At 45.2% G+C, this 16,085-nt stretch overlaps 2 protein-coding genes across 4 annotated transcripts in view; both read right to left on the bottom strand.

Annotated features, from left to right (window-relative positions):
- Nucleotides 1-16,085, bottom strand: part of LOC307238216 (myomegalin-like) — a 41,823-nt gene that overhangs the window by 19,646 nt on the left and 6,092 nt on the right. For all 3 annotated transcript variants that reach the window (XM_080011118.1, XM_080011120.1, XM_080011119.1), the window contains exons 2-9: nt 15,676-15,752; nt 13,518-13,641; nt 13,269-13,426; nt 11,659-11,815; nt 10,066-10,119; nt 828-965; nt 606-725; nt 410-502 (exon numbers count right to left, since the gene is read on the bottom strand). In XM_080011118.1, the coding sequence (XP_079867244.1) occupies nt 410-502; nt 606-725; nt 828-965; nt 10,066-10,119; nt 11,659-11,815; nt 13,269-13,426; nt 13,518-13,641; nt 15,676-15,752 (921 nt within the window). The remainder of the gene's footprint in view (nt 1-409; nt 503-605; nt 726-827; nt 966-10,065; nt 10,120-11,658; nt 11,816-13,268; nt 13,427-13,517; nt 13,642-15,675; nt 15,753-16,085) is intronic.
- Nucleotides 2,927-4,405, bottom strand: LOC307237999 (uncharacterized protein; the record flags this gene model as incomplete). The annotated part of the gene is made up of 2 exons (XM_080010833.1): nt 2,927-2,944; nt 3,062-4,405. The coding sequence occupies 2 exons, from the start codon at nt 4,403-4,405 to the stop codon at nt 2,927-2,929; spliced, it is 1,362 nt and encodes a 453-aa protein (XP_079866959.1).

The following is a 16,085-nucleotide window of genomic DNA, read 5'->3' as shown; positions in this document are numbered from 1 at the left end:
TCAAGCTCTCAGTAATAAAGGCGCTGAGAAAAAAAAACAATTGTTGGACATTTACTTGACCTTCAAATCTGGTATAAAGAAATGTGGAGATTTTTGGATAAGGATTGAACCCTTAAATGGGTCTATAAAAACAGTGTTAAACAAACCATCTGAAATAGTTCTATATAAAACCTTTTAAAAGTTTTCAGAATATGTCCCAAGCCATAAAACCCGGAAATGTTCTGTACAGAACCACTTTTCCTCCAAGTTCTGAGATAGAATGATCCTAGACACACACATACACTCATAAAGGATCGATATGACCTTAGCCTTTGGACAAGACAAGACTCGATATGTAACACGGATGATTTTTCTGAGGGTCTATGCTCCACAAATGTCACTATGCATTAGACATGTATAAGGGGGTCACCTTTGATTGTGAAAGCTGGTTGCGGTGGGCCATCTCTCTCAGCTTACAGAGTGTGGCGTTCTGCCCCTCGATCAGCTGGTACAGCTCCTGGGCCTGAAAAGAAACACAAAACAATACATCGAGGCTCGGTCGGATAACTTTTGTACACATTTAAATGCTGATGTCCCACGTTATTCCTCATTTCCAAAACACACACCTCGCTATCTTTGGTGCTGACGGACTCGGTGAGGCCCTGGATGGCTCTCTCCTGGTGCTGAGCCGCCTGGCGGATGGAACGAAGCTCGCGCTCCATCTCGCTCAGCTTCTCCTGTAGCTTCTGCAACGGGGGACGGACCGACAGACAGACAGACAGGAATCAGCACCCGAACTGACCCCATGATGCAGGTCATAAAAGAGGTTGTCCCAGAGGGTTACGCACCGTGTTGTTGAGCTCGCTGTCGTGGATCTTGGCCTGCAGGGACTGGACCTGGAGCTGGGCCTTGTGCAGCTCGCTGACACACTGACCTGCTGCACACTCATACTGGTTCAACTGGCTCTGCTGCTCCTCGACCAGACTCTGCAGAACCAGTGGAGAACAAGACAAGAAGAGTCAATACACATTTCACCTGCAGCTAAAGCCCAAATACCCAAATGTACCCCCCCCCCCCCCGCCCAGCCCTGTGGTGACGCTAGGCGTGGACCGGGTTGTGTTATGTGAGCCAACCCTCAACAGGGCAAAGAAACGTGACCGAAAAATCTCATGTATATTACATGGCCATCAGGCCCCGTAACCAGCGCCACGGATTGTGAGACGTTTTACAACATTTAAGAGCGCTGAACGGAAAGTCTTGTACTCACGCTCAGCTGCGTGTGTACTTTGTTAAAAGTACCGGAAGACAGGCCCCGGATGGGCTCTTGTGTAGTATGTGAGTGGGTGGGTTTGTCCGTGTGAGTGTGGTCCGTGTGGTCCGTGTCACTACGATATTTACATAACCAGCATTAGTGCTGCTGCACATGTGCTCTCCGATTTTACACTACACAACACTATACATGTAGTTAGAATATTTTAACCCTAACCGGTACAGCAAGGCATGTTACTGTTAATAATAAGTATGAACAGTGTAATTGGAACAAAGACTTTGGCTGCATTTTGCAAATACACAAATGTTAATATACACTGTATTTCAGAATTGCAGCGCAATTTTGCACTTGAATTCAGTGGCCAGAGATGGTGAGAGGACGCGGTGGTGTGACACTGCGTAGATCGCTGTGCCTCCGGGGCTCTCAGTAAGAAAAATAGGCCAGTAGTCAAGCCACTCTGCCTTTATGTCTAACCATCTCTAACCTATTTAACAGTAATGGCTCTGGAATCGCGCACACGCAAGCGCGCGCACGCACGCACGCACGCACGCACGCACGCACACACACACACACCTAATGGCAAATTTCGATCCTGAGCTAAACACCCTGAGCTGCAGTAGCAGTCCATGATGAGTTCAAAGTGCTGGATAATGAGGAAAGACCTGATTCTTAAGACAAGCCCTCTTATCTGTCAGGAGATTCTCCTAATGCCTCGAGACATTTGGCTGCTGAAATGTACCTCCCTGTATGAGCGGCTTATTTTAAGTTGTTGCTAATGGAAAACACACATTTTGACATCACACAGTTTGATATCTAATACAGACCAATATTTTAAACAGTAGTTTTTTTTTATTGGAGAGATTATGTCCTCATTTGCCAATGTTTCCCAAAATGTGGGTCAGGTCATTTAGATTAAATAAATAAAAAGTTTTAAATTTTTTTGAAATCACTATAAAGAAAAATATTAATATTTACATTGAAAAAAAAAATCAAAACTAATAAAACAGAGGAAAGGGATTTAAATTGTGTTATCTTCATTTATCTGACCTATTCTTACATTTGTTGCTTTACAAAATTGTTACTTGTATGTGGATGGATGTGAATTATTAATTTACACTGCATCACCATAGGCCCACAATCATGTAGAATTGTTCTATTTATGAACTAAAAAAATATATAGGGAAACACTTAATCCTAGTCTTGTGTGTTGATCGGAGTTTTGATTTAAGGTTTGGGTGGGCTGCAGAAAATTTTCAGATTTCAAATTGGGCCGCGGCATTCTTAAGTTTGGGAATGGCTGGTCTATACTAATAACAACATAGATCTTCTCATATGTTCGCCCTATTTCAGACAAAAACATGCCTCACTGCCTACTTACAGCTGATTACCCATGGCTTCATGTACAAAGAAAACTAAGGCGCACACACACACACACACACACACACACACACACACACACACACACACACACACACACACACACACACACACACACACACACACACACACACACACACACACACACACACACACACTTTCAGTGGAGCAAACATCCTCTGGGAGCTGGGCGTTTTTGTAGAGTGAGTATAGGTGGGATTTAGATGATTGACAGCTGGATTATGGGCGTAATTAACCGAGTTAGCCAGGAGAGGAGTAGTTATCCAGTGCAGCAATGGTTCACTCTGACCCAAAATGCTGCAGATGGACGTGCAATGCATAGAGCATAATTTGCCAATTCCACATTGCTGGTGAAGCACATTCTGCAGAGAATAAAGCCCAAGACTCAGCAGCCCTCTCCTGCAGACGGCGTACCTGGTGCGGTTGTGGGGTTGGGTACTCTTTATACAAGTCCTCCCACAAATCCTCCATCTCGGCCATATCCAGATCACCACCCATTCCCATCCCCACATCCAGCCTAATCATCGGGGCTTCGAATTCAGGCATATGGTAGCGGATGTCCTGCTCTCTATTTTGAGCTCCGTAAGACGTCTCCAGGGAAATGTCGGGGAAACCCAGTCTGGTGTCTCCAATGATTGGGCTCTGTCTGAGCAGAACTGGCAACCTGCTCCCCTTTGGACTCTGGACTGGTCGATATACTGTGCAGCTCTGGAGCAAACAGAGGGCCAGCGATGGACCAGATCCAGATGGACTCGGGCCAAACGGCGCCCCCGGGTGTTCCTCGGAGAGGGAGTCCGATATACGCTCCTCTAGGGAGTCTCTGGTGAAGCCCAGAACTCCGTCTTTCACAGATGGGGACTGGGGGTATTCTTCGGCCACTTCCAGCGACGCTACAGAGGGAGTGGAACTGTTGTGGCCAGCCAGCGTGCGGTCGCTGTCTGATGTCCGTGAGGGGTCCTGAGAGCCAGGCACCAGGGTGAGAGAGGAGGGGGGTTCCTCTGACCCATCCTCATTCCAACTCAGCGTTTCTCTTCCCCTGCCTCCTTCTCCCCCGGTGACGCTTCCGCCGACAACGCTGGCCGAATACCTGGTTGAGGGTCCACAGGAAATGCTCCGAGCCAACTTCCTGGGCACCTTACACACAGCCTCATAGTCAGAGTCTGCCACCCTCCAGTAGCTGCATCCCTGACACTTCCTGGGGGTGCTGGGGGCACAGCGTTGTGACCCCACAGCCATGGCCTCGGAGAATGGACCAACAGAACACAGGGGGTGCTGATGCAGTTGGGGACACTCAAGTCCGTCCTCCGCCCAGGATTCGTACATAGAGTAGACCAGGTCCTCCTGGAGCAGGGCGCAGTACTTTGCGTGGGTGAGACCAGACATGTCCACCATGCCGTCCACCAGGGGCTCCGCCACACTGGCCGCGGCGCCCTCCTCCCCATTGGTCTTCCTGTAGAGGCTGCCTATGCACTGCCTGAGCCGGTGCTTCTCCTGGAGCAGCCGCTGCAGGCGTTCGATGGACAGCGCCTCCACGCGGGCAATCACCGTGTCGAAGCGATACATGCGGTCCAGCATGAAGGTGCACTTGGAGCAGGCAAATTCGCCCCTGCCGTCCCGCGTCAGCTCCCGCCCCAGGGCGTGGGACAGCAGAACCTGCAGGTTGAGCTTGGCAGTGGGGTGGAAGATCCACCGCCGCTGGTTCCCACAGAGCTCCCGCGCACAGATACGACAAGTCTCCTTCATCTTGAGGTCAAGCATTCCGCAGACAGGAAGTGGCACTTGAGTTATGAATGAACTTATCTGGGCGTCCTTTTAAAAGATCAGCCAAGCGGTCTTCTTGCACGGGATTATTTTCTGAATATTTTTGACACCGGCGTCCTCAGAATAAAAGTGCTCTAATATGAATAAAGAGCAGAATGATCCGTATTGATGAACGATAAAAGTAGTTCGATCTTCAGAGGACGTTTATAGTCCACCATTGATTATATTGTTTATGTTGACAATACATGACTACATAAAAAACTTGAAGGGGAAAAAAAACATGATCTTGTCTGCTCTCCAGCGTGTAGAAATGAGTTTGGGTGGGCAGATAGACTCGATAGACGAAGGGTCATTAATGAATGATATTAATCAGAGGAGCCCGTGGTGACAATCCACTGCGGGCGCAGGTGCAGGCGCAATGGCAATATTCCGGCGGCAATTAAAAAGGGTAATACACGAGAAACAACCCAAGCTCTTTCTTAATATCGTGTCAGCCGCATGTGGCGTTGTCCAGCCGTCGCCGACTGACGTCTCGCGTCCGCCACACGCCGCACGTTCCTCTGCGTCGCTGCCGTCACGGGAGCCGCGCGCTCCTCAGGTCGATCGTGCCCGGTGTTCGACAACCGTCTGCTTATCCCAACGCCGGTAAACTCGCCGCGCCGCATCCCATCCCGCGTTCCCGTGCCCTCCGAAATCGTCCGTCCGTTCATCGCAGGGTCCGTATGCAGGCGCGGGGGGCTGCGGTCCGGTCGGAGATCCTCCGGACGGATAAACGGGAAGGAGCTGGCGCCGAGTAGAACCTGCGGCGGGCGGAGCGGACCATTCCGGGGAGGACAAGGGGGTGGAGGAACGCGGCGGGGGCGGTGTCGGCTGCGCCCCGTCGTTGTCGGAAGTCACTATTTGATTATTAACAGGTAATATTTGATCCGACACGTCGTAAATGGATGCAAACCGGGAGGAGGTGAGCGTTACTGGGGGTATATCCTTCCCGGTCTCAGTCCTGGTCCCCCCCCCCCCCCATCCCCGGGAAGGTTAGGACTTACTCCTGCCCAGTCTAAGCTCAGTGCGCCTCAGTGCACAGGTAACAAAACGCCGCTGCTCCTGATAAACAACATTATGACATTTATATTGAATTAAATAAGATTTGGTTTTTTTTAAATACAAGACCAATGACATATGTTCCGTTTTAATACTCGGTAATAAAAACAACAACAACAACAACAACAACCGTAAAATAGCCCATATAGGTCTATATATGAACCGCCAATAGGTTTATTCCAAGTGAATCACCTTTTGCCAAATTGTTTGTGAATGACAATTGGTAAATGTTGTGGATTTGAACCTTGGACCGGTGAATCCATGACTTTAATTTAGTGTCCACCACACACCAATATCAAGTATAACCCGGGAAGAAATAGAACTTTCCATTAAATTCTATGTTTACAACAGAAAGGATGCCATAGCTTAAAGAGGACCTATTATGCTCCCTTTCACCAAGTTCATACATGGTCTCCGAGGTCCCCAAAACATGTTTTAAGTAATGTTAAGTCTTCTGCTGAAAATACCATTCAGATTATGCATTGAGTCATTCTAACATGAGGCCCACCGTCTGAAAACGGGCTGTTTCAGTGGGAGGAGTCACCCTTTAGGAGGCCCCTAGTTCTGTGAGCCAATCAGGGTTGAGCATGGATTCAGGTTGTATTTACTCCGTAACCTTCATTGAATTCACCCCATCAGTTCACCAAATTTTGTTTCTGAACAAAGTTAAGGCGAGAAATAAACAATCAAGTTGCTGGATCGTCACTCCTATTCGATCTACAAGGCTCCATTTAAAAGTTTGTTCCGACCTCGGTGTCTGGAACAGCGTGGCGCTTGGCGCACCAAGGGATACGGCGGGGCTTGGGCCTTTTTTGTTTACGTGAATTACGGAAATGTCAGAAAATAAAATATATATATCTACGGTTTGGTTTGGATAAACACGGAGCTGATGGCACGCCGCAGCCTACATTACACTACATTATATTAGTCAGTGGACACACACAGAAATACACACACAATTATTTTTTCAATTACATTTCCCTCATCTGCAGTTTTGTCATGTACAGTTGGTATTAAATCCTTTTTCTTTTAAAAGATTTGTGCTGGTCTCTGCAGCCAACAACAGAGCAGTTCCCATGATAAGCTCTTAGTTTAGATTCTATAGGAAGGTTCCAATGTGTCACAATGCTACGTAGGACTGAGACACAAAGCTGAATTGCTCGTTTTAGGACATGTCTTCTGAATTGGAACGCTCACAAAAAACTGAGTGGGTTGACCTATTTCACAGTTTGTGTGTTAGTACGCCCATCAGACACCCGAATGGATGTGCACAAGCACTGAAAAAGCGAGTTTCGCATAATAAGTCCCCTTGAATAAACTTTAGACCAAAACTCATCCAGTTCGACTACAATTCAAATTTTTGTGAAAATTGTAGGGAAAAAATAATATTTATATTGACTCAGTAAACGATTTGGGGATAAACACAAGCTCCAGTGAGTATAATGTAACATGCGTGCTCTTTATGCATATTGTCTACTCATTGCCTTATATTAACCTCGTCAGACCACTTAAGTTTGAATTCTGTGTAAGTGGAAGTATTTTCTTCAACAGAAAGGGAAGGAAGGTCCTTATCTAAATTACACATCAACGTTGAGCAATAAAACAACTTCCTACAGTAGTCCCTCCCATGCCAAAAAGACACTGTAAGGGCTCTAGGCTACAGATGTAGTGACAGTCGTCAGCGTAGGAGGGCTGTGTGTCATGGTAGAGACAAATTAAACATTAAGAGTTAGATTGTACATTATCATGGGTTATCCAGACAAACCTCAATTTCATTTACACATGGAGGCGGACCGGTTTTCCTACCTCTTATGTCACATAATTACAAATGGATATTTACAATATAAATACTGTAGGCAACATCTAAGAATACTGTATATTGATACCATATTGTCATCGCACCAAGCGTGGGAGATTTCTTCTTCCCGTTAAGAGAACTCAGTCATTTACCTTTTGTTTATATTTTTTTATGAAGACAAGCATTTCATCCAATCCCCAGAATAAATCTGTTTCAGCAGTGTTCAGAGAATGTGGATCCCTGGGGGAGTGCAGACAGATGGTCACGCTCTCATGCTGTGACTCCAGAAATGCGGCTTAAATCCCTCAGCGGGTTTTCTTTTCATCCAAGAAGCAACTATTTTGAGTCTCTGTCTGTACATTCTCAGTAATAATTCATTTTAACTCGGTTAGGAATTTGTGTGACTTCTCATGTGCTTTTTAGGTTTTTCCTGATGAAGCGTGGCGAGGATTTATGGAAGATTCAGGCTTAGGCCTGAATTATTTTTCTCCAAATCAGAAGGTTGCTTGTGTCACTGCTGAGAATGAGGTTTAGAACTGAGCACTCAAAAGGGCTCAACTTATAATAACTGCATTCTAGATTCTGAGACACAAGCAAACCTATTTTCCAACACGTTGTAATTTGGGTTTGCATTCGCAGTATGATAAGAGACCATTATGTGAAAGGCTGTCACAGTTAGTGATGCCATTGCAGGTCACTTGACATTACTGTTCCTCACCCCTCTAGATCAATATCCTTGAGTGTAGCAGCCCTTTCAATTGGAGAGGGACATGCTGAAGTTAGCAGGCGATTCGCAGCTTCTGATTTTATGGTGCGTTCAAAAACCTCAGATTTTTCAGTAATGTACTGTGTCTCCGACGGACATAACTGGTGCATGGCTGAACTTCAATAAAAAAAACACGGTAAATGGTTTGTATTATTGTATTGATATTAAACAGCATTTTAAACCCTCTTTCTTATTTTTGAAACCTTTATTCTATTTGTGAAAACACGAAAAAGGTGGATTTCACTGTATTTTATCCTCAAAAACCAAGTCTAGGTCAGCCCGTTCTCTCTCCACCACACTCTTTCCAGCTCTCTCTGTTTCATCTCCACAGACGACTGGATCCTAATGAGTGTGGTGTCTGAGGAGCTGATTAAGTGCTCTCCTACGGGTATACGTCTGAGACAACACAACTTGATATTGGCATCAGGGTCACGCGGTGGCCCCCAAAGGTCAACCGGAGCTATTGACGGCCCTGTCGAAACCAGAGCTGCTAAAACGCTAAACAGCACACTCACACACACACACACACACACACACACACACACACACACACACACACACACACACACACACCTATATGGAAGATGGTTCCCCACCCCCATGAGAACACAGATGGACTGCCACGACTTGGCCAAACCAAAACAATGTCATTTGATATTTCTGACTAAATGCTGATACAACCTTTTATCTATGCAGGCTGTTGTAACATGAAGACAAGTTTAAATAACTGCATATAGAATTTTTGCAATCACACTAAAAGTGTGTGCACCATACTTTTTACTGAGGTTATTTTCTCACCAGCATCTGGTATTAGCATTAAGCAACAATAAACACAAAGACACACACACATGTTCACACACAAGCCTTCCACGATGTGAAGTTTGAGTAGCGAGGGCTACCTGGGAAGCGCATTTGCATCTCCGAACCAGAGCTGATTTGCAAGTTAAAACCAGTGGTAAAACCAGGCACGTTGCAGATAACTTCTGCTTTAAACACCAAATCATTTTCATTACAAATTGAGATAGGAGTAGGACTGAAGCCGAACGGCGATTTTTACTGCCCCCACGACACTGAAGTCGACAGCCGACTCGCAGCCTCTGACGTCACGGTGCATTCAAAAACCTCGGATTTTTCAGTAATGCAACGTGTCTCTGACAGACAGAGCCTCACACATGTGAAGTTCTATTTCATATCAACAGAGAAGTGTTATGGAAGTGTGGGAAACCAATAAAAAAAAACACCCGTAAAAATATTTTAAGGACATTTTGACTCATGTCCGAGAAAATAATTGCATTTTTGTTGGGTGGTGGTGTTTGAAAATTCCCTTACCGCACACTGCCGGTGTGAAATGAGTGTGTAAATTCACAATTCTGCGTCCATGTCATTTGTTTATTGCAATTCATTGGAGGTGGAGATTAATGGTGTTAACTGCAGCATCAACTCACTGTGTGCATATTATGGACTGGGGGCTGATTTGCTTACACATGATTAACACAGATGGTTCTTTCAGCTTCTTATTTTTTTTTTTCAAGTGTATTTCAAAGACACCTCTGTTCACATCCACAAAGAGAACTTGTATTTCACTTTCAAGCCCATGGAAGAACCTAGACCTTGTTTTGTGGTGTTTTTCAGGAGTCCCCCCCGCCCCCCTCCTGTTGATTTCATAGAGGCCACTGTGATTACGGCTGTTATAAATAAAAAGTCACTACAGGTAGCTGAAGTGAAAATTCTTAGTTCAGGGTCCGTCTACATATCACACCTGTCCTTGCTAGACACAAGCTGTGTTGCTATACCAGTGGGACACGTCCCCTCCCCTCCTCCCCCGTTGGGAACCCTGAAGCACCGTGCTGCTGCACTGACACTCCATGGCGGACTGTATAATAACACGATGAGCGAGACAAAGATATCTGCATTTTAGCAACAATGCTCCCCAAGCGCCCCGGATCATTGTGAAATAAATCATGTCTCTGTGTAGAAATACAAAGTTCTGCATACCTGCATCTCCTGCTCAATCCTCAGTCTCTCCTGACCAAGTTCCTCCTGGTAGAACTGTGAACAGAGAGCAAAGGGTGAGGTAGGTAATGTTTCTTGAGAGAGAGAGAAAGATAGATAGATGGATAGATAGATAGATAGATAGATAGATAGATAGATAGATAGATAGATAGATAGATAGATAGATACTTTATTCGTAATTTGTAATTCCCCGGAGGGAAATTGCAATGTCCCAGCAGCTCACGTCAAAATAATAGGCAGTAATAATAACAAACAGTAGAATAAAAATATGAAAAAGAAAAGTAGCAGTATATGGTAAAACAAGTGAATTATACGATTATTAACTCCCAGTTAATAGTAGACAATAAAATAATAATGATATGGTGTGTGTGATGAAAGGTGTGCGTGCAGGTTTCTGAAGCTCTCCAACAGGTGTGTTTGTGCCCATGTTGTGTGTTGTGGTGTGCGTGTGTGTGTGTCTGCGGGCGGTCCTTGTGACCCACATGAATAATTCCTAAAAATAGGTCTGAGGAATGTCACATATGCGGGTTCCAGGATAGCGTGACGCTAAGCGGGGAAATGATGTGCCAGACGACAAGACGTTGGGGGGGATATTAGATCCTGGGTTTGTAGATGGAAATAACCGATAACAGGGGAAATAAAAAAGTGAATTGTTATTACGCATCAAAAAAATCATAAACAAGGGGGGCATTTGCGAGAGGAGCTTTATATATGCTGTATTTCTTTTTATTATTATGAGATTATATGTACAGGGTTCATGCTTGCATTACCAAATGAAATTCAAGGACTTTCAATTAATTTTTAAGCCCAATTATTTCATTTTCAAGGACTTCACAGAAAACAAATATAATCATTAAAAAACAAATATAATCAATTTTCAATGTGATCTTTATTAATTAAAAATATTATATAATCTTACTCTCATATAATATCTCATATAATCTCATTGTCTAATATTTATATTAGTATATATATACATATGTATACAGTATATATTTATATATATATATTAATAATATCATTTTCATCTACCATAATAAGTATCTATTTCCGACCATGCTGGATTCAACTGACCTTCCCCTGGCATCATCTATGTTGTGAAAGCGAGATTTATGAAAAACAAATCCATTTATTTACTATATTACCAAATTAACATGTCTTGGTTTTATTGGGATATAAGTTATGTTTTATGATACTTGAAGTACAAAGAAAGTTAACCAAATTATAGTTAGTGTTGAGCCTAAAATGCATTCCAGCTGGAAACTCTCCCTATTCCTAATTAGCACATTTATACAATGTTTTTTTATGAGCATATTAGAAGCAAACTATTTACCACCATGAAAAATTTTTAAACTTAAGATTTATGGCCATTTAATTCATTTTTTCTGATTCAACTCTTAATCAGACTTTTGAAATAATTCGTGATTATAAGCGCAAGGAAAAATACAAATTACACAAGGGGCAATTTTTGATTACATTTTGACCTCCCAGGAGGTTTCTTTCTCCTTCAGAAAATAATTGCATATTGGTTGACAACAGCGGACGTGCCTGTAATGTTAAAATGTCCGGTCCTACCTCCACGTCCTTCTCCTTCTGCAGCAGGGAGGAGGAGAGCTCCTCCACCTGCCCTTCCAGTTCGTCCACCCTGTGCCTCAGCGAGTTCCTCTCTCCGCTCAGCTCTGCGATGACGGCCTCCTTGGAGCGGAGCTCTTTGCTCAGCTCCTCAATCAGCCTGCGCCAAAACACACGCTGTGAGCTCGACTTCAATTATACATTTGATACACCTCTGTGAAACCAAAAAACGTCAATGCATTTCTGTTACCCGACCCTATTTCGTGGGCAACCAGGATACTGAAAAAATAAAGACTTTCATTTTTAGAATTGTTCATAGGCACTATTTATACATTTTAAACCTTTGATGACATTCTTTACTCTGGATCTGCTTCAAACTAATTTCCATAGGTTGAGAAATCCATTACTCCATTTCAGGAAAAAGTGCAACGTATAATGATAATTATAAGTATAATTGTCTATGATGGCCAAAACTCCACGATGGCTCTGTGACTTGTTTTAAGAGATTTTAACAATAGAGTTATAGGACTTCTGAGATACAAGCTATATCTTGAGATGGAGCATACTCGTGAGAATGAGAAATACATTGTTATAGTGTTTTTATAGGTGTGGCAGGTGGGAGGCACGATTAAGCCGCGGTCTACAGGTTATAGTGTGGGCTTTTTCCCGCGTCGACGGAGCTTTTCCGACTGGGCCCGATCCGCCCCCTGGCGCTAATTGGTCCGAGCCGACTGGGAGATTTTTTCTTCTGTGTTGTTTGTCTTGCAGTGGGGATTGCGTGGTGCAGGAGCAGGAGCCTGTGGACCGGATCGTGGAATGGACCCTGACGCTCGCTGATTCATTCATTCTGTTTTATGTTGACGTTTGGCCAGTGAGCCATTTTGTTGTTGTGTTATAATGAAAACCCTGCCGTGTCGGCCCAGCCCGGCAGCCAGACCGCCCCCTCCAAGGAGCGCCCGCTGCACCTCCACCAGCCAGCACAGCAGCCCGAGGCGCCACACTCCAGAAGGGAGGAGGGGGTAGTCTGCTTCGTCGCCCTGGGGGAGGGTCGCCGATGGAGCATGCTGTTCCGGGGAACCAGGGGACCAGTTCGGTTTTGTTGAACATTTTTGTTGGTTTGAGGTATGGGAACCCTGTTTCAGAGTCCAGGCATTTTTTTTTTTGCTTTTGTTCTTTGCTTGGTTGGGGGGGTAGGCTTCAGCCAGGGATCCTCCCTCGGCTCAGTGTGGTGTCGGAGGTATGTGATGTCGGGGTGGTGTGGTTTAAGCAGCCACACCTGTCCTGGGTGTAGGTAATTTGGCCCAGGATCAGTGTGGCTATATACCTGTTGCCTGTTGGAGTAATCAACAAGCAACAGGTAACCCCCCCCCCCCCCACACACACACACACACTCAGGAGAGGAGCCCTTGTCATGGTATGTTGTCCATCTGCTCCGGGCTTGGTCCACCTAGCCCAGTCGCTTCAATAAGCCGGTGTGTTTTCAACCCCATTGTCAGTGTCTCTGTGTCTCAGGGCCCTGAAAACTCCACTCGGGTGGTGTGTGGCAGGCAGAAACTGCCACACAGACCTAGCGATGTAAAGGTATAGCCTGGGTTGTTTACCCCCCGCTGTACCTGTCTTTGTTGGTGTTTGACGGGGACGAGATGGAGGAAGGTCTCTCATCCTCTGGGATGTCCTCCATAGGGGTGTCTAGCGAGAGCAGGGAGGCATGGGAGTGTGATCCAGCCAGCGAGGCCATCCGTTCAGCCTCGCTCCGCGCCAACTGGGCCTCCTAGAAGGCACATCCAAGTAGTTCAGCTGTAGTTCAGTGTGCATCAGACTAGTAAATGCTTGATCACAACTGGACCGCATTCACAACCCACCTCCTGCAGGAGCTGGATCTTGGTTTCCAGCACCTCCTGCATGTGGTTGATCTCCTGCTGCCTCTCCTGACATCGCTGCTGCAGCTCGGCTTCATTGTGATTGGTCAAGCTCTCTGCTGTTTCGCTGTCAGAGAGGCAAATAAGAAGTTGTGTCAGAGTTGATTGCCTGAGAAAATGGCCTCACATAGGATGGATAGACTCCAACACACATCAAATGCATGCACATGCACACGGAGTGCGATGCCCGGGCTATAATCGGACGTGTAGTCAGTCCCGGGTCAACGCCGGAGACGTGTGTTTAAGCCAAGAGACGAGATGATGTCATAACCAGGCTTTCTGTTGCTAGTGCTCATGGGATACCCAACACCACCCACTTATAGCAGAGCAACAAATAGAGAGCCGTCACGCCCTCAGTGTGAGCTTTTTTTGGGTTCAGTGAGAGGGTTGTAGTGCTGCCATGAAAACAATGTGACGACACGCAGCCCTGGGAACTACAGTCTTAACCCTGTATTTCAAACGTGGAATTTCTCACGTTGCGTGAAAAACAACATACGCTTTGATTCCCTCCTCTGACGCCGTTATTTCTGTCAGCATCGCCTGCTGGCTTGACAGGGGCAAACCCAAAAATTCCCACTCCGAGAATGGCAGACGCCACTCTGTCGCCACGAGTCCCGTTCTCGTCCTTCTCTGCATATGTTTTTAACTCTGTCAGCCATATGCTGCAGCTCAAATAACTAGGATATTTTGAACCGGTCTGAGCAATGCTACCGACTGTCTGCGGTCTCACCGACCAAATCTCTGTTGGTCAAAGGACTGAAGGTCAAACCTTTCTCCGTCCTATGGAAATGGTGATAATCTATGCATGCATTTACTGGGATGATCTCTTTCTTCTACTTCTTACCCTTTCGCTGGGAGGAGAGTCCAGAACTACTTTGATGAAATCTGGTCACTTTTGGGGTCTAGCCCTGCCCAATTATATATCACTGGTCTGCATAGATGTTGACTACCATCATGGACATTGGACAGGAAGGAGTTCATTTGGATTCAATTAGAAGCCACCTGCCATCCCTTCACTTTATCCATACATGAATTGTGTCAATACTTGAACCTGACCTTAAACTTGAATATCGACCGTCACAAAGTATTTACGCTCCACAATACACAAGACAGATATATTTAGATATATGAAGTCAGAAATGTGGTAAATATACACAAGGGACAAGGCATCTCTTTTGTCCAAAACAACTACCCTCTAAAACGTAGCAAGGGTATTGTTATAAATTCATGACGAAGTTCTACCTCAAACTCCTAAAGATGCATCAGAAATCCAGAAAAAGATTTTAATCATCGTTATTAGAAGCAAGAGAGAAATCGGGACAATCACACAACAATATAGATTATAATATAGATCCCATTTGTGGGACCTCAATCAGTCCATGTCTTTTCTTTATCCGCTTAACTCCAGACCAGACCTCGATCTCAAGCCCTTCAACCGCTGGGTTCGTTATAGTGATCCCTCCCGTTGCAAAAGAAAACATCGCTTTCTAGACAGAAAACAGGGCTCCAGCTTGAACTAACGGCAGCCGCAATGTATGAGAACCAACCACCCATCTAAGCATTGCTGCAGAGGAGGTGCTTGAAATGACGCTCTCACTATAGTATAACTTATCCACCACGGAGGTCTTTGTGTAAACGATCTCCAGTTGGAATCACAGTGCGTGTGTGTCCATGCTTGTGCTATCAGGACCAGCTGCTGTGTGACCTCTTGACTGTTGGGAGATACGAGGTGTGACCCCCCCCCCCCCCATTAAAGTCAGAAGCCTATGGAGAATCGTGGCTAAGCTCTGACAGGGAACACTTAGTCCCGTGTCCTTACATGGACTAGCAGCGCTCCCACCTGTTGGAAGAAGGCAGTCCACCACACTGGACTTAAGACGGTCACAACTTCGTAATCAATGCCTTAAGACCAGCAAACAAAGACAAACAGTCTTCGAGTTGTTTAATCCCCTGGATAAATTGGTGTACACAACTACCAACGCAAAAATACATTGATATTGATATGAGTTGGTGCAGATAGGGACAGTACAAATTATTCTTCCAGTTCTTCCAGCTGAGATGTATGAAGAAGGAAGGCGGGTTTTTTTCTCCCAAAACTCACAGGGCTTTGTCCAGAAGCTGCTGTTTCTCCTGGAGCTCCTGCTTCAAGCTCTCCACTTCCACCTTCAGCTCGATGTTCTGCAACAAATGGAGAGCAGAACACCACGCGTTAGGGGGTGGCCAATGTACTGTCCGGTATAAGCGAGTCAACAAATCAAAGTTTTGAAAAAGAAATAAAGCAAAGATAAAACAGGAGCATAATTAATTCCATTCAAACACAATCACTCATCAGTGTTTATGGATGGAGTCCAGGGTGTAGAATGAGACAATGGTGAGTTATTGAGTGATATTATTTTTTTACCGATAGATAAGCCATATAACTCCATACCGGGATAAAATTCCTCGACTGCAGTTGACAGTGCGCAAACATTTCCACTGTCTCTACGGCCAATAACATTCACAAGCCCTGAG

The sequence above is a fragment of the Zeus faber genome (genome assembly GCF_960531495.2).
Source record: "Zeus faber genome assembly, chromosome: 12".
NCBI classification, from domain to species: Eukaryota; Metazoa; Chordata; class Actinopteri; order Zeiformes; family Zeidae; genus Zeus; species Zeus faber.
This window is presented reverse-complemented; position numbering and strand designations above follow the sequence as displayed.